Source organism: Nanorana parkeri, unplaced genomic scaffold (genome assembly GCF_000935625.1).
Source record: "Nanorana parkeri isolate BGI_ZX_2015 unplaced genomic scaffold, ASM93562v1 scaffold854, whole genome shotgun sequence".
NCBI classification, from domain to species: Eukaryota; Metazoa; Chordata; class Amphibia; order Anura; family Dicroglossidae; genus Nanorana; species Nanorana parkeri.
The window spans coordinates 564,766-589,296 of record NW_017307122.1 but is presented as its reverse complement, the minus strand read 5'-3'; the positions used below and the strand labels follow the sequence as shown (position 1 = coordinate 589,296).

Sequence of the window (24,531 nt, the reverse complement as noted above, 5' to 3'; positions counted from 1 at the left end):
CCAACCCCCCTACAGCTGTCCAACGTCTTGGGTTGTGTTAGCCATCGGTCTCCTCAATGCAGGACTGCTGGCTCTGCATTGTATGGCATAACATCAGAAAGATGTGACCAGATGGGCAGCGGAGGAAAGTCGCTTAAGGGGCCAGTCACATAAAGAAGAGCAAGCCTGCAGGACCAAAGAATAAAGTAGGTATATTGCCTTATTCATCACCACCTAGGCAAAATGAGCACTCAGTCCTTGCAGTGCAGTGGGGGACCCACTGCAAGGGTACAGTTGTTTCCCGGAGTTCAGCTTTAAATGTGCATAGTCTGGGCACTGGAAGAATCTGCTACAGTTGGGCAGGGTGGAGGCCATGTGGGGTGGTCACAGCACAATGTACATTCCTGTTGCCTCCAGCATCTATGTAGATGGAGTGCCAGTTTCTTACCCTAACACGCAAATTGGAGATGATGGAAGAAAGCTCAGCGTTCTTCTGCTCGTAGCCTTGCAGCTGCTCCTGACATTCCTGCAGCTTTATTTCTGTCATCTTCAGCATCTCTGGGAGCCTCTCCAGTTCTTCTAAACGACTCTGAAATTTCCTATGAATCTGAAGGCAAAATTGCCAGGCTGAAGTTTAAATATGCCAGGATGCAGAATAATGGTAATTAAATGCTATTGGCTGCCCACTTTCATTTCTTCAACCACTCTGTCAACCCCAGTCAGGAATTTTAAAATGGGACGTGTAGTCTTATTAATATTTATCTAGATATACATGTGAAATGAGTTATAAAAACAGGCAAACTGCTAAGCACACAGCTGAAATACAAGTGGGAGCTGTTTACCTGCTAACAAATATGTAGGTCTGTCCATTCAGACCAATTGCCACTAGTAAGCCAAGCCAGGATGGTGACCTGACTTCTTTACGGGAGGTAAATAATAAAATGTTGGTCACTTTCCTGCCCCCAGCCTGTGACTGGCCAGAGAAAAAAAAAAAGCAGAAGACTGATCAACTCATCCATCTGCTCATTGCACCTTTTTCCCCCAATCAGCATATGTGCAAAGCAGACCATCTGACTGGCCCCTGATGCTGCCCCTTCCTTTCCCAGTGTGAGTGCTGCTGTACTGGGGATTAAAAGAGGCTAAACCCAACCCAATTCAGGTACTTTAACTATCTGCATTTAAGCATGGGTTTAATTATTTATTTAATGGGCACATTACTGCAAGAATTATGTTTTTCTGCTTGCAGTCCATGCTTACTCTTATAAGTGTGTACTGATGCTTCATAAACCTAACTTTAATGGGATTCTGAAGATCCAGAGATACCAGAAAACAATTGCTCAGAAGATCCAGAGATACCACAAAACAATTGCCCTGAAGATCCAGAGATACCACAAAACAATTGCTCTGAAGATCCAGAGACACAACAAAACAATTGCCCTGAAGATCCAGAGATACCACAAAACAATTGCTCTGAAGATCCAGAGATACCACAAAACAATTGCCCTGAAGATCCAGAGATACCACAAAACAATTGCTCTGAAGATCCAGAGATACCACAAAACAATTGCCCTGAAGATCCAGAGATACCACAAAACAATTGCCCTGAAGATCCAGAGATACCACAAAACAATTGCCCTGAAGATCCAGAGATACCAGAAAACAATTGCTCTGAAGTTCCAGAGATACCACAAAACAATTGCCCTGAAGATCCAGAGATACCACAAAACAATTGCTCTTTAAGAAGTCTTCATTCTAAGTTTTTTTGCATGTGAGCCACTTAAATTTGTTGGACATAGCATCATCTTGAACAGGGATGTCAAACTCAATTTCATTGCAGACCACATCAGCATTATGGTTGCCCTCAAAGGGCTGGTTGTATCTGTAAGACTAAATAAATGTAGCTACTCTTTATTATATTACATAATTGCCTCTGCATTCGATTATTACTGGTTTTAGTAATAATTAGCTCTAAAGGAAGTTTAGGAAAATTAATGGCAATTTGTGTAATTGTGCACTCTCTTGGGTGGCTATGCAGGTTCTATAGTGGGCTGTGTGGGGTCTATAGTGGGCTGTGCGGACTCTCAGGTGGCTGTGCAGGTTCCATCGTGGGCTGTGCGGGGTCTCAGGTGGGTGTGCAGGTTCTATGGTGGGCTGTGCAGACTCACAGGTGGCCGTGCAGGTTCTATGGTGGGCTGTGCAGACTCACAGGTGGCTATGCAGGTTGTATGGTGGGCTGTGCAGGTTCTATGGTGGGCTGTGTGGACTCACAGGTGGCTATGCAGACTCTCAGGTGGCTATGTAGGTTCTATGAAGGGCTGTGCAGGGTCTATGGTGGGCTGTGCAGACTCCCAGGTGGGTTATGTGGGGTCTATGGTGGGCTGTGCAGACTCCCAGGTGGGTTATGTGGGGTCTATGGTGGGCTGTGCAGACTCTCAGGTGGCTGTTCTGTGCAGGGTCTATGGTGGGCTGTGCAGACTCCCAGGTGGGGTATGTGGGGTCTATGGTGGGCTGTGCAGACTCCCAGGTGGGTTATGTGGGGTCTATGGTGGGCTGTGCAGACTCTCAGGTGGCTGTGCAGGTTCTATGCTGGGCTGTGCGGGCTCTCATGTGGCTGTGCAGGTTCTGTTGGGCTGTGCGGACTCTCAGGTGGCTGTGCAGGTTCAATGTTGGGCTGTGCGGATTCTCAGATAGGCTGTGCGGTCTCACCGGGGGTCCCGGTCAGTCTCTGTGCAAGATTTTCTGCCGGCGCAGTAAACAGGCGCTGAAATTCACAGGAAGGATGCCGGGACCTTGCTGGGGACCTCGGCAGCTTTCCTCTGAAGCCCGGCAACTGTTTACAGCGTTGGCTTCAGTTAAAAAAATGTAAAGCTGCAGAAGAGGTGCGAGGGCCACATGACATGGCCTGGCAGGCTCTAGAAGATTCTGGAGAGTCAGTTTTGGGTTCTCCTAACCAACGCCCAACTCTTACAATGCCTTCTTTGGGGCTTATGGTTATTGTGACTGTGGAGTTCTTCCTTGTCATCAGCCATTTTCCACAATTATTATCCACCCCCCTGCCAAACAAGAATTCCCCTGGAAAAATGTCAAAGACGTCATTCTGGCTTTTGCTACTTGGTTACCATAAGACAGCATCCCTTTTAATGCACCTTAGGATGAACTGGTCAGGCCTGGGGATTGGTTGGATTGTGGTGACCTTCTGGATCTTCATCTAAAGCTCTTTGCAGTTCATCCAGTCAGAGAAATGTGGGCACAACATAAAACCTATAAAACCTTCTTAGTATCACTATTCTGCAAATGGAACAGGTGGCTAATTTCAGATACCCGCTAATTGCACTCCTTCTCTAAGTGACTACACCCCGGTGACTACACCAGTCAGGGTGATGTAAGGGAAGAAAATAACTCATGCACCACCAAACTAATGGCAGATAAGTACTTTTATTTCCTGCATTCCCATTTGGGAGATACCGCACACTTCCTGCCCATATGGCATACAGGAAATGAGAATGAAAAATATGGATACACACAGCAATAAAAACCTGATGAAGGTTCTAACACCTCTGCAATCTATTGTGTTTTGCTTAAAGGGTCAGTCCACCTAAAAGTGATGTTTTTCTTACAAGTGGATCCTGGTGGGCTCAGTCAACCCTTGGCTTCTTATATCTCTTGGATTGGCTAAAAGCAAGACATTTGCCTTAGCTAAAAACAAGGTAAGCCCAGCCGCAACTGAAAACAAATGTCCTTGTCCGCCTGAGAGTTTTAGGTGTTCTCGCCCACATTTGCATGTTCCTACACCTCCATTATCTATAATATTAAAATAACTAAAAATACCATAGGGAGAGTGAGATGCCCTCATAATGGGCAGAGCAGGAGTGCAGACCCAAGAACCGAGTGCAAAGATCAGAGTCCAGAACACTATCAGAGATATAAGAAACTATCACTTGGTGTATCTCTCCAGAATCTACAAAGAACAGAAACATTTTTGGGAGGACTAACAACACACCCCCAAATTACTTATTAATTGAGGAAGATTTGATGGATATATTAGGAGCTATGATGTTGAACTTCAGCTTTGAGTTCTCAGAAATATGAACATTTGACCAATGTGGCCAGTATCCAATCCTCATGTAGTATAACCCAAAAGTTTAAAGGAGAACTATGGGGTCAGGGCTTTTCCCCATAGTTCTCCTTAGGGTAATGGGATTACACAAACTACCATCCTCCCGTTACCCTAAGCTCAGTATACGGCGAGCTACAGCTCGCGGTATACTGAGACGCCGCAGCCAGAGCGGATCCCGACATCGATGTCGAGATCCACCCAGCTGCGTGAGTGACAGCTGGCCGTGCCTATGTAGAGGCAGAGCCAGCTGTACCCGCCCCCTCCCCGGTCCGTTCCGCCAGTCAGCGATGGCGGATCGGAGCAGGGAGGGGGGAATCCATCCCTTCCCCTGTCACGGGAGAGAGCCGTGACAGGATCGAGAAGTGAGCGCACGCCGGTATGTGTTCGCTCACCTCGCGATCTACTGAGCCGACCTGTGACAGTCTCATTGTCACAGGTCGGCTAGAACTATGAGATGAGTGAAAAGCACTCGCCTCATAGTTCTCCTTTAAGACTTCCTGTGTCCCTCAATCGATGAGAAAGAGAAGAAAACTGAAGCAGTCACCACACTATGCCATCAATGACACAGTATGACATGGTCACATAACCAGGCTCATCTTCAGATAATAGTCTGTCATACCTGTTCTAGTTCAATGCTCATCTCGTCCTTTAGGTTTTTATTCTCTACATCAGATCTTTCTAGTTGTAGGCTCATTTGATCGGCCTCGAGTCGAGTCTTTTTCATCTGTGAAAGAGAAAAAGGTCAGAGGTCAGGCAGAAGCAGACAAAGTCAGCCTGTCAATAAAAAATACACACAATACACTACTGAAAGGAGAGCTTATTATGTGTGTGGATGAAGTGTGGTGGGATTTTATATTTACTGCTCTTTAGGACCTTAACAAGATGATTTCCTTCTGTCCTTAAAGTGACATTAAACCCTCAGATTTTTAACATAAAACAATAGTGTAATGTGCGCCTTACTGTAATCCATGGTTGTTTCCCTTCTCTTTGCTGCTCTTCCTTTTAAATCCTTATCTCTTCTCATGCTTGGGGAGAACTTCCCTTTGCAGCTGAGTGCCTCTTCCTGTAGTGCTGGCTCAGGTTGCAAACCTTCACACAGACACCGTGTATCCATTCCAGAGACAAGGCAGTCTGCTGCAAAACAGAAGTTCTGACCAGCATGAGAACAGATACAGATTTAAAAGGAAGAGCAGCAAAGAGAAGGGAAACAACCATGGATTACAGTAAGGCGCACATTACAGTATTGTTTTATGTTAAAAAATCTGAGGGTTTAATGTCACTTTAACACAGATCAAAGGCCGAAGTGCATTCTTCATATATTCTTGTGGAGAATCCACTGGAGAACAGACGATACCACATTTCTGCGTGTAGTCCTAAAGTAGTATCTCCATGAATGGAGCTTGAGTTCTACAAAGGGTCTGCCCAGCGAGGAGGAGAGAATCTGTTGGTATCTAAACCAAGATAAGACATAGTTGGGACAGGTGTTTTGTAGCGTTGGTAAGGAGGGAAACCAGTCATTACGTAGGATGGTGTGTAGCCTGCGGTGGTCCTGGTTGTTAAAAGCTATGAACTATTGTTTACAAGAGTTGGAGGAAAGTCAGGATTGCCAAAAGGTGGGGTCATTGGACCTAATCAGGTGGATAGAAGTGTGTCACAAGTTTAGAGAAGATGATGGGTAAGGAGAGGATATTTGTGTGGGGCATCTAATGGGATTGGTTAATCCAGGGGAGTGAGCTTAGGTCTGTAGGTACAAGGCCTTGTTTAATAGTGACCCAGCTTTTCCAGTCCTCATTATGAAACCAATCCCCTAGTCTGGGGAGGCCTTATATAGGATAAGATTGGTGGATCTTGATCTGCCTTTCGTTTTAGGATACTTTAGCCTGGGACAGTCGAGTGCCAATGTGGTGTGCAGTTTGTGGAGGAAAAAAAGTTGGAAGGGTTTTGGAAGAAAATGAGGTAAATACATTGGCTAAAAGGTCAGATGGGATGGATTAAATATTTTATTGCCTGAGAACATATGCTGTACTTTATACTTTAGATTGTGGGTTGCGAGCAGTTAAAGGAGTTGTAACTTTTCATCCACACCTCCACCACAACCTTTCCAACTCCTCCCCCACGTACCACACAACCTTTCCCACTCCTCCCCCACAACCTTTCCCACTCCCCCCCACCTACCACACAACCTTTCCACTATTTAGGCAGGAAGGAGAGAAATATTGAAGAGTTCTAACTTATACTTGAGTTTGAAGTTGCAGAGAGAGAGAAAAACCTTTTAAACTCGGGAATGATAAATGTCATTGAAGCATGGGGAAATGTAATATAGAGTAGGTTATCTGCAAAGTAAGTTTATGATAGTGAGCATGTGAAGAAATGCCTTGGATATTGGGGGTGTTAAGGAGGGCAACAGCGAGGTGCTCTATACCTATGGTGGAAAGTAGAGGTGACAGGGGACATACCTGTCTGGTTCTATTATGTAGCTGGAATGTCTATGATAGGGTTTCCTTAAAGAGGCTTTCCTCTAGAGTATAACGCCATAATAGTGTCTAGTAAGACAAGCCTTGTGCAGAAGAGGTGATTTAGGAACAACCAGTTGACCCATTGAAATGCTTTTTGGCATTGACTGGGAGGAGGCACATTTCGATTTCTGAATCCTGGGCCTCTTAGGAGAAGAGAGTAGTTTTTATGGTGTTGTCTCTTCAAGACCAGGAGAAAAGCCCACCTTATCCAGGTGGATAAGAGATGGTAGCTGTTCCTGCAGTCTGTTAGCTGTTAGTTTGGTGAAGAGTTTAAGTTCAACTTTTATGAGAGATATGAGCCGATAGTTGGCACAGATTGAATGGTCCTTTCTGGTTTTGAGGATTAAATATATATGTTCCTCTAAAGTTTGCTCTGCGAAAGTAGAGATAGAGTTGGAAACTTTGGTTTGAAATGGGGTAGGTGCTAAGCCAAAAGATTATGGTGTAATGTTAGTAATTTCCCATGTTCTATTTTTCTCTTATTTTGCATCCATGTTGTATTATTATTACCCTGATGACGGCTCTAAGGGCTTACTGTTGAAAAGGGAGAGGCGAAATTTATATTTTTTAAATGAACATTTGACTAAAGTCAAACCTGTTATAAGAGAAATGTGGTAGCTGTCTTCGCTCACCTCTCCTTCTACAAATGCTTTTTGCCTTGCTGATATGTTTTTCCTTCTACTTTAGTGCTTTGCACCTATGATCCGCAGCAGGCCCACAGATAGGAACTTCTAACTTTTCTCGCACTTCCCTGATCTGCATGCTTGTTGCATATCATTGAATCAAGGTATTGAAGGCAGAGACTCAGCATAACAACCAGACAACTACCGTAGCAATGTCAGAAGGAGTCAGGGGTCTTTGTACAGCTGAAACGGGTAGAGCCAATATCACAGCGGGCACAGAAAAATATTACCATGACAAACCTGATCTTTATAGGTATCAACCAGACTTTCATACTGATGCAGAGAATTCTTTAGCTGCTGAATTTCGCTGTGAGCCAGCGTCAGCTTCTCCTCCACAGTGGAAAAATGGGCCTACAAGGAGCAATGAAAGAAAACGATGTATCATCAAGTAATGGACACACTCTAAACTATGTAAGACCAAGGATATCACTGCCCTCTATGAATGCTGGCAAAATGCCAACCCATTCTACTGCTGCCAGCTCTCTCTTGCTCTCTGTCAGCTGTGGGAGCTGCTGTATGTGCCTGGAGTGCAGAGAGACAGAGAGAGAGCCATCGCCAGTAGTATTATGTACGGGAAATGACAGCTCTGGATGAGTGAGCAATAATATTGTTCTTAGGATGTATCAGTCCAATCATGTGAAGAGATAGAGCAGGAGCTCTCACACAGCAGTGATGTGGTTCTGACATTCCCAAATTCCTTAGACAGCCAGCATTTGTTTTAGAAAGTACTGCCACTGCCCTACCACCATGCTTTACAACCCAGATTTGGTAATAATGCAGAGAAAATGATGGACCATGATAAACCAAAGGATGGTTCTGCTGACCTTAAGCTTCTCATGTTCCATACGAAGGCTGGTGTTTTCTGTGGTCTGTTGGTGGAGTCTATCCAGGATAGAGTCACGGTCAGATCGTGTCTTGTCTTCATTGTTATGACTCTCCTCCAGCAGCTTGGCCACTCGGCTGGTGAAGACAAGAAGGTTATATTGAGATACACAGTGGCATATTTATACAACAGTGGTATGGCCTTAACATTCCCACATCTCTGCTTAAAGGAGAACTATGAGGTGTGTGATTTTCACTCAACTTCATAGTTCGAGCCGATGTGTGACAATGAAACTGTCACATGTCGGCTCAATAGATCGGGAATTGAGCAAACACATACCGTCGCTCGCTCACTTCTCAATCAAGTCCCTGCAGAGAGCCGTGACTGTCACTCACGGCTCCCTGCAGGGATTTCCCCCCTCCTCCAGCGCTGACTGGCAGAACGGACAGGGGGTGGGTACAGCTGGCTCTGCCTCTAGATAGGCAGAGCCGGCTGTCACTCACGCAGCTAGGTGGATCTCGACAGTAATGTCGGTATCTGACCCGGCTGTGGCGGTCTCAGTATACCGTGAGCTGTAGCTCGCAATATACTGAGCTTTGGGTCACGGGAGGACGCTAGGTTTTGTCCTTCCGTGACCCTTAGGAGAACTATGGGGAAAAACACTTACCCCATAGTTATCCTTTAATTAAAAAAAAATGTGTGTATATCTACATATACTCTATCAGGAGGGTCCTGGAAGGGTGCTATTTTTCCCCTCTGTTTGGGTTGTGGTCCCTTTAATGGGCAGTTTAGCAAAGAAAATCCTGTAGAGTACAGATGGACTTGTGTCTTTTTTCAACCTTACTAACTATGTAACAACCCGAGCTACATTTTATGAATGGGCAGTAAAATGCAGGCAAGGTGTGAACTAATATTACAGTTTAGAATGGAGAACAGAGAGCAATCTCCGCTCTGTAATTAATGTCCCCCCATAATCTGCCACCCCCCTCCAACCCTCTGCTAGCACATTAGCCATCCAACTTACTCATTCAGCATTGTGACCTCAGTCTCCAACTGGCTCTTATCGTTCATCAGCATGTTGTTTCGGCTCTTCAGGGACTCCATGCTGGACAGAGCAGCGGAAAGTTCAGCGTTCTGTCAAATTGAAAGAAATATAATTGCTTCAAGAAGCACTCTGTTATTGATCTGCAGAAAGGACCTTCCTGCACACAAAACTGGAAGGAAAAGGAAGTTTCTCCAAAGCAAGTGTTCCCAAGGGAAGATTTCCCTTCAAAAAAAAACAAACAACTTAAAAGGAGAACTATGAGATGAGTGATTTCCACTCACCTCATAGTTCTAGCCGACCTGTGACAATGAGACTGTCACAGGTCGGCTCAGTAGATCAGGAGGTGAGCGAACACATACCGGGTTCGCTCACCTCTCGATCCTGTCACGGCTCTCTGCCGTGACAGGGGAGGGGCTGGATTCCCCTCTCCCCGCTCCGATCTGCCAGCGCTGACTGGCAGAACGGACGGGGGAGGGGACGGTTACAGCTGGCTCTGCCTCTAGATAGGCAGAGCCAGCTGTCAGTCACGCAGCTGGGCGGATCCCGACGTCCAGGTCGGGATCCGCTCCGGCGTCTCAATATACCGCGAGCTGTAGCTTGCGGTATACTGAGCTTAGGGTAACGGGAGGACGCTAGTTTGTGTCCTCCCGTTACCCTAAGGAGAACTATGGGGAAAAACACTGACCCCATAGTTCTCCTTTAATAGGGGTCCCAACACTCTCCAAAACTTAACAAACTGTTCTTTTTATAGATGCACTGTGTCCCAATCAGAAAACAGCAAGATGGAATAGTGGATGCAATGCTAACAATTTGATAAGACTATAGTATAGCCAAGTGCCGTGACCAATTACATTCTGCAACCCAAGCTTGGTATGTTGCAACACTTTAAATCAGTACCCACTTCTAAGTGAATTTGCATTTTGAAACTTCCCATGGAGATACCAAGCACGCTGGAATAATTGGAATTTTGTGATAGACTCCCAGAAGCCCTGCATTTTATTCATGTAAAAAATTAGGGATGCACCAATACCAGTTCTTTGGTATCGAGTACGAGCACCGATATCTTTTTATCGGTAAACGCCAATACAAAGTACTGATACCAGCGTCCTGAGGTATCTAGGGCACGGCTTCCCGGCCAATCATTGGTCAGGAAGCCAGGCTGCTTTGCAGTGGTGCTAGGCAGCGTGAAGCTGGCTTCCTAGCCAATTAGGAAGCCGAGAGGCAGGTTATGACCCGCCACCCCCGGCTTTTCAATTGCCCGGGAAGCCTGCTTCATGTCCCCTCATGGCACTGCCGATCAGAAGGGATCTCGCCCAAATGGTCAGTATTGGCACCGATACCGATATCAGTAACGGTATCGGTGCATCCCTATTAAAAATGGAAACAGATTAAAAGTACCAAGCATCAGGAAAGAGAAGAAGACCAATCAATAAGCCTGCTAATGTGATTTGAGGTTATAAGATGCATTAAAGAGTACGTAGGAAACAGTAAGTAGAGGTTTGACAGATCACAGGTCTGACTCCAGACCTAAGATTTACGGTTCTCTACATAAAATAGAGCATGCTGGGACTTGTAGCTCCTAAAGACCTACAGAGCCAAAGCCTCTCCCTATCTGCATTATTAAATACAAAATATTCACCCTCTGATATCTGAATGTGTCTGGAGGAAAAACTATTTTAGCTGTCCATAGCAATCTAACAGCATGGAACTATTACTTGCCCACCCTGCATAAGAAACATTCTGATTGGCTGCTATGAGCAATGTGAACCATTCTTCCTATTGTGTCACCTATGATGCACTATAAATCACCTTCTCCATGAGCTGTGTATGGTGTATCCGCACTTCCTCCTCACTTCTTTCTGCTCGATGTTTCTGGACACGGACGGATCTCTTTAGAGCCTCTTTCTCTGGCTCCATACGCTGCTTGAAATCATCTAACTGAACAGTCATTAATTTCAGTTCATCTTTGTGCCGAGCTTCATTGTGCTCCATATTCTGAAAGGACAGATACATGAATACAAATTTGTTAGACATTATTTGCCACAGAATGTAACACAAAATTTGATTGGTCACTATGGCCAAAGTTTCATGGAGAACTTTTTATAAATAAGCCTCCAAATCCATTTGTGGAAAATGGCGCTACTCACAGAGGTCCAGATGTGGGCAGGTCAATGTGGACTTTTTGCATTGTCCATGGAACTGACTTTTGCGCTACTTGGAGAAAGCCCCACTTAAAAACCCAAATCCCATCCACATTGTTGTGAAGTCCAATATGGAAATCGCTGCTGGTTACTGAAGCTGTAGCATTGGATTATTAATCAGTGATGGGTGTAGCTTCAAAGCAGGCAGAACTGAATGACCTGTGTGTATAGTAGGCACCACGGATACAGGAGCTCCTAAGACACCATGAAAATGATTAGAAAATCATCACAGATACTTGTAGGTACCACAAGATTGGTCCCTTTTTCTAGGACTGTCTGGAGATACACTATGAAAGAATATATCCCCTTCACGACCTATGACGGGATAATCCTGTCATGAAGTCTGAAGGGGTTACACAGGCTCCCAGGGGCTATTAGCCACCGGGAGTCTGTTCCGTTTTGTAGAGCCGGTGACCGGCTTTACAGTAGAAGCGACTCTGGCGACACCCCCGCCTTGTTTCCTGGACTCCGCTGTCCCTCCTACTGGGCCCAGGACCGGCTTGCCGGGTGTTGGCGGGAAGCTGGGGAGGAGAGTGGCGAACATCCGTTCCTGATCCCCTTCTTGTACTATGGGACCAGGAGCCACGCGTATTGCATCAGTTTCGGTCCCATAGCTGTCAGTGCTGGACTCCTGAAGCCCAGCAATAAGCTATTGAAGTGCGATCTGCACTTCAATAGCTTATTTCAAGTGTAAAGGTGACACGAGGGGTCTTTTGGACCCACAGCATCACCTTAAAGAGTACCTATCACCACTAATCTGCTATCACATAGGGGGCTTGTAAGGCTCCCTATGTGATAGCAATTAAAGTAAAAGTTTAAAAAAAAAAAAACTGTTTTAAAAATAATATTCAATAAATTAAATGTAAATTTTTTTTTTAAAAGAGAAATTAAAGTCCCCCGCCCCTGCGAGCATGCGTGTTGTCACGTAAACAAGCGTTGGGTGCGCCTACGTACGACGATTGCGCTACACATGCCAGAGTGAGAGCAATAATTCTAGGGCCAATATTTACAGGTAAACTGATGACCTGTGGGGGCTTTTAAAGCGTTGTGTATGGACTTTTTGGGGTACTAAATTTGGTCGCAGTTTCATGGACACACACAATGTTTAACCTGGGTATGTTGGGCATCTTTTTACTCGTTGTAACCTCATATTTTACCAAAAAAATGGTTTTATATTGTATTTTGGGGCACTAAATTTACCTTAAGTGCAGTTTTCAAAAAATGTTGGGGCTTGATAACAAGTTGCGCTAATGTCGTGCAACATAAAAATTTGCAACTGCTACCATTTTATTCTATAGGGTCTTGGCATTCAGAAAATATATAATGTTTGGGGGTTTTAAGTAATTTTTCAGGCCTAAAATGTGGATTATAACATGGGTGCAAAAAATGAAAAAAAAAAAAGGCCTTGGTCCTTAAGGGGTTATACTACTTACCCTGAGTTGGACAGAGAGGCGGTTATTCTCGGCCTCGCGGCTCCTCAGCTGCCCCTGTAAGTGAGCTCTTGTTGTTTCTAAAGACTTCGAATATTCGGTCGATGTTCTAGCTAGATCCTATGGAAGATCAGGCATGATCAGAGCATATAAACTATAAAACATTGACAACACAATAAACACACAAATGTTGAATTAAAAAACATGAATTTCTGACCTTTTCTGTCTTCAGCTGAACCCGCAGGTCTTCAATCTCTTTGTCTCGCTCATGAAGCCTCAGTTGGAGATGCTGAATAAGCAAAAATATCAGGAATTAGAAGATAGGAAGAGGACGGAGCTGCCAGTGTTTAGTTTGTTTGTGAAGCTGGTGATATGATCATCAATCAAAACAATGAATCATTTTTTATCTAATCTATATAAATCAATGGATTCAATCTGTTACTTTGTTATTTATTGAAAAAGGGAGAAAGAAAAAATGTGATGCACAGGGTCCTCTTCAGATTGTTAAGATCCGTCCCGGCTGCAGTGCTCTCAGTATATTAACTTCCAATGGGCAATAGCCTGCTATATACTGAGCTTATACGCAGGGGCGTCCCGAGGTCGGTTGTCACCCGGTTTCTAGACCATCTGATTGATGCCTGCCGGCGGCCACCTTAGTGATGGATGCCGGCAGAGAGAGGAGGGGACGTTTACCCGGCGGGATGAGGTATGCCGCCGGGTCCCCTCCTCTCTCCTGACACTGTCGGGCTCTCGGTCCATGACTGAGTGCTCGACTTTTTAGAGGGGTGTGACACCAAAATGACTGCAAGTAATTTTGGTGTCACCCCTGCAATGGTGACATCCGGGTACGGGCCGCACCCCCCTTGTGACACCACTGCTTATATGCTATATACTGAGCTTTGGGTCACGGGAGCAGGTTAGTATATGTCCTCCCGTGATCCGAAAGAGAACTATGGGATAAAAAGGTTACCCCATAGTTCTCTTTTAATGTATAAAAAGCATGCCGTTAGTGAAATCTGAGAAAAGAACTCCTGATCTGCATACTTGCTCCAGGTCAGTGACTGAAGCCACTGGATCACCATAACAGCCATCAACCAAAATCTTTACATTGGAGAGTTCAGCAATAACAGTCTGCATATATTTTCTTCACATTATTAAGCTGCAGGAGCCCCAGTATCAGACATAGCACAGCAGGTGACAACTGGAACGGCAGCTACAGGTCTTGGTGAAGGCAGATAGTTAAAGGGAGCCCATTTATAGGAGATGTATATTGGTTTATGTTAGAAATCTATATCACTCTTCATCAAATCACACATACAGCTCTCTCTGTGTCAGCATCAGACAGCTTCTTCAGTAAATTCTCTTTCTGCTCCAACAGCCGGTGAGTTTCGGTCTGTAAAATAAAAAGAATATGCAATCATATGAATTAAATCCTGGCAATACTTCCTGGTCTCTCTGTCGTTCATCCAAACTCAAAGAATAATGTGTGTGTGTGTGTGTATATATATTTATATATACACACACACACACACACACACACACACACACACACACAAGACATTCATCAAATCACACATACAGCTCTCTCTGTGTCAGCATCAGACAGCTTCTTCAGTAAATTCTCTTTCTGCTCCAACAGCCGGTGAGTTTCGGTCTGTAAAATAAAAAGAATATGCAATCATATGAATTAAATCCTGGCAATACTTCCTGGTCTCTCTGTCGTTCATCCAAACTCAAAGAATAATGTGTGTGTGTGTGTGTATATATATTTATATATACACACACACACACACACACACACACACACACACACACACGACACAGACTGGCAGAGCGAGGGGCAGCAGTTAGCCCTTCAGTCTATATGGCATTGCACAGTTTTGACAATCTAACACTTGGAACTTGCTGACAGAAGTGGACAGCAGAGCGATGACCATCTTCACTGCCCAGCTAGCAGACTAGGGTGGATTGGTGACCGCTGCACTGTTCGACTGCAGTGAAGAAAACTCTGTTCACTGAACCGCCTATGCTCTCTAGAAGTGGGGACTGACAGACTACAGTTACGGCCTGTGTCGACAGGCTTTCATTCACTTCCAATGGGGTTTGCATTCCCAAACAAGTGTGTAGGAATGAAAAACCCGCTTGAAGCAGATCAAATGCAGGTCCAAGAGGGGCCAACTGCAGGTCAGCTGCACCTGTCAATGAATTCTAAATGCTCTCAGAAGGTTCTCAAACTGATATTAAACTATTACCATCAAAATGAGTCTAAAGCCCATCAACACAGGCACTACAAATATTTGGCAGGTAAAAGCATTCACACGTCTATGATATCTATTTGGCTGTTTGCCTTGAATTCTGCTTTAAAAGGTACAGGAAGACAAAATATGTATTTTTTAACACTCGCCATACATTTGCTAGGGGGTTCACATTATAGACAGAGATGTGTGTTTCACTCATTAGTGCCCCTTTTGGCACTATACCTGTCAGCCATTAAGCTTATGTTCTGCTTGCCCTGCTTCAGGCAATGATATATGATAACACAACGATGGAAAGTGAATGGAGTAGCTTCAAGAAGGCACAGCAGTCTGTGGAATGTTCTGCTTTTCCAGGACACATTCCTACAACTCCCATCTCTGCATTTGCAGGATTTCTGGAACTGTCAGATCTGCCAGAACTTCCAGGATCTCTGCCAGTACCTCCAATGGCTTTTGCAGAATTTCTGCCAGAATCTCTGCCAGTACCTCCAATGGCTTTTGCAGAATTTCTGCCAGAATCTCTGCCAGTACCTCCAATGGCTTTTGCAGAATTTCTGCCAGAATCTCTGCCAGTACCTCCAATGGCTTTTGCAGAATCTGTGCCAGTAATTCTAAGGGTGTTCACAGAATCCCTGCAAGGACTTCCAGCGCTCCTTGAAATAACACTGGGTGTGCCCTCCGACTCGGAGGGGTATTTAAGCACCAGCTCTGCAAGTGGCTGATGCTGAGTCTTCTTGCTAGCTACACTGCTTTGTGTAAAAAAGTTATACTACCGATTGCCCGTTTCATTGCTGACCTGAATTAACCCGACTACTCTCTTGCCTGCCCTAGACTTCCACTTGAGACTGACCACTCTCTTGCTTGCCCATGACCTCTGCCTGGATCTGGCTACTCTTCTGGTGAGTGTTTATTGTGTCTCTTCCTGCCCCTGATCACCCCTTTGTGGGGTGATTCTGAGGGCCGCATCTTGGCACCAGCCAGCAGCAAAGCGCTCCATGGGCCACTAGGGCTCCCAGCCCATCTTGCACTCTGGTAAAGACTAGCTGGTGCTTGGACTCTGTGCTTTGGATGAGACTGCATCACCTGCCAGAGGGTATTGGTGTAACATCAAGACACAAGCCCTTCTTCCGGCTACCGGAGACTGTTCCCCACTTGATGCACTTTGCCTGAGCAATTGGGCTTCTTCCTAGCTGCAATCCAGTTGTTATTGTTTAATGACAGATCAGCATCCCCAGGTCATTTGGGGACAGTGATCTGTCATTACAACTAGGCGGAGCCAGCTGTGAGATCACGGCTAGCTCCTCCTAGCTGTCATTTGCATGGAGATCGCCCGACCTTCTCTGCGCTTCGGCTGTGAATACGGCTCAGCCGAGCAGAAGCATATGGGTTCGGCTTGGCTGCTCTACGGGCTATAGTGAATAGCCCGTACAGCAGCCCATTGTACTCTCCCAGATGCTCCAATACTATTCCCGATACCGGAATTTCAGATATCAGGAAAACGAGCCATTACGTGCCGCCAGGCTTCCTGATTGGCCGGGAAGCAGGCTTCGTACTCCCTCGTCACTTGGTGACGAGGGAGCTGGTAGCCGGCTTCCCATCCAATCTGGAAGCTGGACGGCATGTGATGACTCGCCGCCCGGCTTCCTGATTGGGCAGGTAGCTGGCTTCATGCTTCCTCGTCACTTGGTGATGAAGGAGCATGGAGCCGGCTTCCCGGCTATTCAGGAAGCCGGGCAGCAAGTCATTACACGCCACCCGGCTTCCTTAATTGGACTTCCGGTATTGGTGAGTACTGAAAAAAAAATTATTGGTGCTCGATAAAGAAAAACCGGTATCTGTGCATCCCAAGACAGTAGTTTTTTATGTTCTCCTGAGACTATGCCAGTGTATCGTTGCTTACCATCTTCTGAAAACACTAGTTTCCTGGCTATCACGCTGATCCTTTGGATTCAATAGTTTGAGTCAATGACCTACTAAAAGAAGCACTGAGTCACAGCTCCTGATGTGTAAACTTGTACCTGTGCAGAAAGCATTGAGGCCACTGGACCATCTTGACAGGCAGACAACTAGCATATTCAGAAGGAGAGGTCAGCAATGGGAACAAGTGTATGTTTCTCAACACAGGATTCCTTTAAGTGGGTTGGACCTCACCTCTCGGCTGTGTTGCTCCCTGAGCAGAGTCCTTAAAGTTCTGTTGGTCTCTTGAAATGTGTTCAGCTTCTCCAATAAAATCTCCTTCTGCCGGGTGAGGGTGTTCATGTCCGTGCTGTTCAATCTCTTCTCCTGCAAAGGACAGAACTGATCAGAGATGGAGCTAATCGGGAAACAAAATAGACTTTGGTCTACTGCTATGAAAATCACTGACCTGCTTCATCTGAGTGATCGTGTCCCGCAGCAGTTTGACTTGTCTTGCTGCCTCTGCCCCGTCCTTCTCCGTTTCCACCAGCTTGGCGAGCAGGTGAGACTCTTCTTGCTGCAGCAGCTGCTTTTGCCTCCTAAAGTGCAATACATTTCAAATGAAGAAATATCTAGTCAGCCGGTTACAATACAATGCATGTCAAGAACACCCCACAATGTGGACACCTACAAACTCATGTCTGTTTCCTCCTTGATGCGGTCAATGCTCCTCTTCAGACGAGTGTTTTCATTCTCTGCCTCAGCCAGCTCCTGGGATACCTCATGGAGTTCGTCACTCTTGGCATTCAGCAGGCGCTTGGAGGCTTCCAACTGTGCTTCAAATCGCTCAATAGAATGGTCCCTCTTCTTTAACTCCACCTGTTGGGAAGACAAGTTTGTACTCTCCGTCTTTTTTTCTGTATCTGCTACACTAGACAGAGGGCTACCCAGTCCCCTCACCTCGTTCTTCAGTGTTCTAACTTCACACATCAAGCTGTCGATCTTCTTTTCGTAGGAGTTGATCTTGCTTCGCAAAACCTCTTCCTCGTCAGTAGAGAGGTCACTCATACGTAATGCCGACATCATCTTTTCCATATCAGGGGGAGTTATATCTAAGCGATGTGTGCAACCCTAGTTAAAAAAAATTAAATATTGTTTTAGATTTTAAAAAAAGAAAAGTGAAAGCAGAACACCAGGCTCCTCTACTGGACTGGAATTGCTTGCCCCAATTTCACTGCACACTGTGCATTAGAGGCTGCAGAAGTCAGACAGAGCCCGTCTCATCAAGCCCTTTACACCTCAGCCTGACTGTTCTTGGCCTACCCCTTTCACATAGTGATAAATATCAAACAGAAGTACTAACACCTCAAATATATATAAAACAAAAGGTGCTGTAGAGAATAGATGAATGAAAACTGAAGATGTTGTTCAATGACTGTGCCTGGTCTGCCTCTAGGAGGGCAAAACTGTGTCAGTAACTGAGCTCAGGCGGAAGGTCAGCTTTCGGGGAGGACTTACACCCTTTAACTGGGCTAATATTTCTGCTGTGGCAAGGAGAGGGCACATCCCTGGGCCTGAAATCTTCTCTAGTACTGTCCACACTTCCACATTAACTTGAATGGAGAAGAACTCAAATATTAAAGTCGCTAACCTCATTCAAGTCTATGGGGAGTCATTGCACAAGCGCAACCAGTGATAAAGAATTTTTCAGTAAACAGCTTTCACTCTCATGAAGTGGTCAGCACCGGTGGGGTTCCAGGTTAGGGGCTAACAAGGAAGAGCTTTTTTTTATCCCCAAGTGCAGTTTTGCCTTAAGGGAGAATTATGAGGTGAGCGATTTACAATCATCCTCATAGTTAGAATCGACGTGTGGCATTGAAACTGTCACAAGTTGGCTCTATTGATCGGGAAGTGAGTGAACACATATCATCGCTCACTCGCTTCTCGATCACCTCCCTGCAGAGAGCAGTGACTGACAGCCACCGCTCCCTTCTCCGATCCTCCAGCGCTGACTGGAGAAATGGACGTGGGGAGGGGGCGGGCACAGCCTCTATACAGGCCGAACCCGCTGTCAATCAGCCATCTGGCTGATTGACAGCGGCTGCAGCCAGGGATCCGCCCTGGCTGCAGCGCTGTCATTATATAGCGAGCTGTGGCTCGCTATATACTGAGCTTTGGGTCACGGGAGGAGGTTAGTATATTTTATGCCCTCCCATGACCCTAAAGAGAACTATAGAATAAAAAGGTTACCCCATAGTTCTCTTTTAACCACTTCCTGCCAGCTGTGTGCACATATGTGGCAGCACAGCAGTGGGCTTTAATGATGAGCTGCCACACATGTGTAAAGCCGGCATCGCTGACTCTGACTATGCTGTCACCAACAGCTCCCGGTCACTGTTTACAATCGGGAGGCGGTAGGATGGCATCCCGATCACAAGATTGCAGTGATCCCATAACCAGGTAGCAGATGCAACAACTCCAGTGTTACAAACATTTAAAGGTCTGTCTTCCTCTGGCTGAAAGGGTTAAGGGCTTGTTCACACCATGTCCGGACCAAATCTGGAGCAGATTTGCAATAGCTTAAAATGGGCTTTCAGGTGCAGTCCAGTGCGTTTGCATGCGTTTTTGATGCATTCCAGACCAGAGAAAATGAGACGAGCTGTATTTGTGAACAGAACCCAGGAATACCATAGGGATACATTGGTATGCTTTTTTTTGGTCCAAGAGCAAACTGTTTTGGTGTGAACAAGCCCTAAAGAGCACCTCAAGGATGAAATATAATACATTGCAGCTTGCAAGTCCTTAGGTATGGATGCTGCAATCGTTTTCTCTTTTCCTTAAATTTTAAACCTGGTGATCCTGCCTGTAATACACTTCCTGTCTTAGGGTGACATTTCTTACTCACTGTACTGTTTCTGTGGAGGAGTAGCATTGTCACCCTGGAACAGGACTACAGAACACCGCTCCCTTTCTTCAATAACATGAAACAACACAATATAAATTTGCAATCCTGTGGGTGGAAAGATCACTTACCTCCCATTTGAATCCTGAATCCCGCACAGAAGTCTTCCCTGGAGGAATCCATGGCACCCTCGTCTTCACTTTCACACTCCGCCGAAGATTTCCAGAATCACTTTTCGCTTTGCTTTTTGGCCCTTTCTGATCAGGGACATGAACCAAATCATTTGTTAAGTTAGATTCAGATGCATTTCTAGAATGTAAGTACTGAAGTCCAACACTTATTATTAGAGGTGCACCAAAAAGGAAATTTTAAAACCGAAATTAAAAAAAATGTCAGGCCGAAACCGAAAATGTTTTTTATTTTTTCAATTTTTTAAAATATTTTATTTTTTATAAACTTTTTCATTTTTTTATATTTATTGCCCCCACACCGCTCTACCGGACTGTGAGAGGGGGCTGAGCGGTGTGGGAGGAGAGACGCCGGCCGCTCACAGCGCTCTCGTCCTGCAGCGCTCGGCCGCCTGTCACTTTCTCAGAAACCAGGGATGCGCCAATGTATCGGCCGCATTATGCCAAAAGTGCCATTTTCGGCCGATATGTTTCGGCGCCGATATATCGGTGCATCCCTACTTATTATTATTTTATTAATATTATTCCAGAGTGAAAAGGTTTACAAAAGAGGTGTTTGGCTGAGCTATGGGATGATAGCTTTCAATGCACCAGGAGAAGAATCATTTACCTGCACCCAAAGGTACCCGGACTGAGCAGGCTGCGGGACATAGAAAACGTGGGGAGAAGCTAGGTAATAGTGGCTCAGTGTGGGGGAAGGGGAGGCACGGGGGTGGTTTCAGTTAGAAGTAGAATCTGGGGACCCGAGTTACCTGCTGGCTACTCCTACATAAGAGCTCCAAAGTTCCTGGCTCTGTTGGGGCAATTGTGATCGGGCAAAGCTTCTCCACTACCTCAAAGTGCTGAAGCATGTTAGACCCCTCCCATATATTTCTATTGGCCAATGTAGCAGCCCGTCGTAGCGATGGGCCAATAGGAATGTGTGTTGTGGTGGTACCTACCTGGAAGAGTCAGAGCTTTGCCTGGTCAGGACAGGCTGCCATTGGGAAGCAGAAAAGAACTAAAAGCTCCTACATGTATGTAGGTGCCTCTGGGTGCCTGCACTTCATACCACTCAACGGCTTTCAGTATTCAATATCACCCTAAACGTCCACTCCGCTCATCCCAAAACCTCCTGCTTTCCAGCTCCCTTGTCAACTCCTCCCATACTCGCCTCCGGGACTTCTCTAGAGTCTTTCCCATCCTCAGGAACTCTTTACCCCAACCTGTCCGTCTATCTCCAACCTTGACTGCCTTTAGGCGATCCCTTAAGACTACTCTCTAAATGGAAGCCTATCCCACCTCAACCTAACCGCTGAACCATCACATTCTAAAATAATTCATCCCCACACAGCTACCTCCTCATGTATCACTGGCCCCTCCCTCTTAGATTGTAAGCCCTCAGGGGCAGGGCCCTCCTTACCATCTTGTCTTGAATTGTATTGTGATTGTAATGTCTTCCTTATATTGTAAAGCGCTGCGCAAACTGTTGGTGCTATATAAATCCTGTATAATAATAATAATTCTTAGTGACAGAGTCTCTTTAAGGTAAACCACTTCAAATAAGTTCCCACCTGTACTTTGGAAGCAGTCTTTGTTCCCTTCTTAATATGAACATGTACGGGAGTACTCTCATCCACGTGGACATGCAGCGGGGGAGACGGAGATCGGTTCTTCATGCTTTTCTAATGGAAAAGAAACAAACATGTAATTGAATGATGTACTGTGCAGACTTCAAATCACCCAAAAACCAGGGGGCAGGCAAACTCCGGTCCCTATAGCTGTGGTGAAACAACAAATCCCATCATGCATCAGCCTCTGTAGGTCATGCCTGTGGCGGTCAGTCTTGCAAAGTCTAATGGGATTTCTGGAGGGCTGGACTTTGCCTACCAATGGCCTTAAAGGAGAACTATGGGGTAAGTGCTTTTCCCCATAGTTCTCCTTAGGGTAACGGGAGGACACAAACTAGCGTCCTCCCGTTACCCAAAGCTCAGTATACCGCAAGCTACAGCTCACGGTATACTAAGACACTGCAGCCGGGACGGAACCCGACATTACTGCCTGGATCCACCCAGCTGCATGATTGACAGGCAGAGCCAGCTGTGTCCGCCCCCTCCCCCCGTCCGTTCCACAAGTCAGCGCTGGAGGATCGGACAGGGGAGGGGGGGGGTCCCTGCAGGGAGCCGTGAGTGACAGTCACGACTCTCTGCAGGGGCAGGATCGAAAATTGAGCGAGCGACGGTATGTGTTCGCTCACTTCCCGATCTATTGAGACGACCTGTGACAGTTTCATTGTCACACGTCGGCTCCAACTATGAGGATGAGTGATTTTCACTCCCCTCATAGTTCTCCTTTAACCACTACAACTTGCTGCATAAATGCATGAAATGAAGAACCAGCCCTTTAAGGCCTCATTCACACTGCCGCATGTATACGCGCGTACTGTACCCCGTGCAAATAAATGGCTCAATACACATAGCCGCGTATGGAGCCGTATATATGCGTGCAGTTCATTAACATTTCTATTAGGAATGATGCATTCTGGGACTGCAAATAGTGCACGCATATACGCAATATACAATTTTGCTCTGGCGTTGTGTGTGAATGAGGCCTTATACTCTTCATGTACAAACACAACATATGTAAATAAAAGGATCTGACTATGGCCTATGTTGCGGCAATTTTGGTTGCACATCAAGGTGTATGTGTTCTGTCCACAATGCCGTGCCTATAACACAGAATGACTGAGTAGATCCTAAAGAGAACCTGTGTTTTTCACATGCAAAGCAGAGCAACAAGTCCCCCCAACTTCTCCAGCAACACTCACCTTTCCTACTCTCCCCTGCAGCTCTGTGCAGCCGCCATGAGCAAGGAAAAGGAAGCCAACTAGAATGACTTGGAGCTTACGCAGGGCTAACTCTCACAGACCAGTTGTCCTTAAGACTGGATCTACGCCATAGGGCTGCAGAAACACGTTTTGCATGTCGGTGCGCTGTGGTGCCATTCATTCTCAATGGCACCCCAACACACCTTGCCACAGACGTGTCTTAATGCACTGCATTGCACAAAACAGTCTTAAGGACTGTTGCCGCCGGGACTCTGTTTAAACTTGTAAAGCCGACTGTTGGCTTTATAGTAGAAGCGATTCTGGCAATTCTGGCGCCAAATGAAAGTAGCCACTCGCACTCCGTGATATTAAAGTCAATGCTGTTTATTGACTGAGATAACACACATCTCCATATATATAATGTTAGTATAAACGTATAAAGTCAGTGCAGAAGTATACAATACCAGTATGGCAGTATATAACGTCAGTGTAGCTGTATAATGTATGGAAACATATAATGCCAGTATGGACGTATGTAATGTTAGTATAGAAGCATATGTCGGTATGGATGTATAATATGGATGCATACAATGCCAGTATGGAAGTAATATAATGCCAGTATAAATGTATAATGCCAGTAAACAATGTCGGTATGGAAGTGTATACCAGTATATAAAGTTAGTATAGGAGTATAATGCCAGTACGGATGTATAGAATGCCAGTACGGGTGTCTATAATGCCAGTACGGATGTATAGAATGCCAGTACGGGTGTCTATAATGCCAGTACGGGTGTCTATAATGCCAGTCCGGATGTATATAATGCCAGTACGGGTGTCTATAATGCCAGTACGGATGTATATAATGCCAGTACGGATGTATATAATGCCAGTACGGATGTATATAATGCCAGTACGGATGTATATAATGACAGTATGGATGTATATAATGCCAGTACGGATGTATATAATGCCAGTACGGATGTATATAATGTCAGTATGGGTGTCTATAATGCCAGTATGGGTGTATATAATGCCAGTACGGGTGTCTATAATGCCAGTATGGATGTATAGAATGCCAGTACGGATGTATATAATGCCAGCACGGGTGTCTATAATGCCAGCACGGATGTATATAATGCCAGTACGGGTGTCTATAATGCCAGCACGGATGTATATAATGCCAGTACGGGTGTCTATAATGCCAGCACGGATGTATATAATGCCAGTACGGGTGTCTATAATGCCAGCACGGGTGTCTATAAGGTCTGTATATAATGTTAGTATAAATGTACAATGTCGGTAAGTGTATCATACCAGTATATAAAGTCAGCATAGATGTATGTCAGTATATAAACACTCTCGTCGATCTGTACCTCAATATTTGGGATTGATCATCTATGATGTAAAGCCGGAGGTCTCGGGGAGTCAGGGTGCCGCTCTGATAGTAGTTGACACTAGACTCTGGTAACAAGCCGTGGAGGAAGCCCCAGGTGACTCCCAGCAAGCTGTTCCTATGGAGACGGAAGCTTCCTACAACTGTCTGCACATAGCACCAAGCCCGCTCCTGTTGTATTCAGCTGGATGTACAGTGCAGTGTGCATGGAGTCCAGGGGCCGGCTTGGGAAACGCTGATATGATCTCGGCTGCCGTCACCCTGGTCTAGTCACATGACGTGTCTGTACATCCTGGA

General features: G+C 45.6%; 1 protein-coding gene across 1 annotated transcript in view; it reads right to left on the bottom strand.

The window, feature by feature from the left end:
• ODF2 (outer dense fiber of sperm tails 2) overlaps positions 1–24,531 on the bottom strand; it is a 34,043-nt gene that overhangs the window by 8,031 nt on the left and 1,481 nt on the right. Inside the window, exons 2-16 of the mRNA XM_018565519.1 lie at positions 21,589–21,699; positions 19,979–20,104; positions 17,906–18,076; positions 17,637–17,824; positions 17,415–17,544; positions 17,201–17,332; positions 14,374–14,448; positions 13,012–13,083; positions 12,798–12,914; positions 10,973–11,158; positions 9,143–9,252; positions 8,120–8,255; positions 7,536–7,646; positions 4,716–4,820; positions 428–586 (exon numbers count right to left, since the gene is read on the bottom strand). Coding sequence (XP_018421021.1) covers positions 428–586; positions 4,716–4,820; positions 7,536–7,646; positions 8,120–8,255; positions 9,143–9,252; positions 10,973–11,158; positions 12,798–12,914; positions 13,012–13,083; positions 14,374–14,448; positions 17,201–17,332; positions 17,415–17,544; positions 17,637–17,824; positions 17,906–18,076; positions 19,979–20,104; positions 21,589–21,699 — 1,929 coding nt within the window. The remainder of the gene's footprint in view (positions 1–427; positions 587–4,715; positions 4,821–7,535; positions 7,647–8,119; positions 8,256–9,142; positions 9,253–10,972; positions 11,159–12,797; positions 12,915–13,011; positions 13,084–14,373; positions 14,449–17,200; positions 17,333–17,414; positions 17,545–17,636; positions 17,825–17,905; positions 18,077–19,978; positions 20,105–21,588; positions 21,700–24,531) is intronic.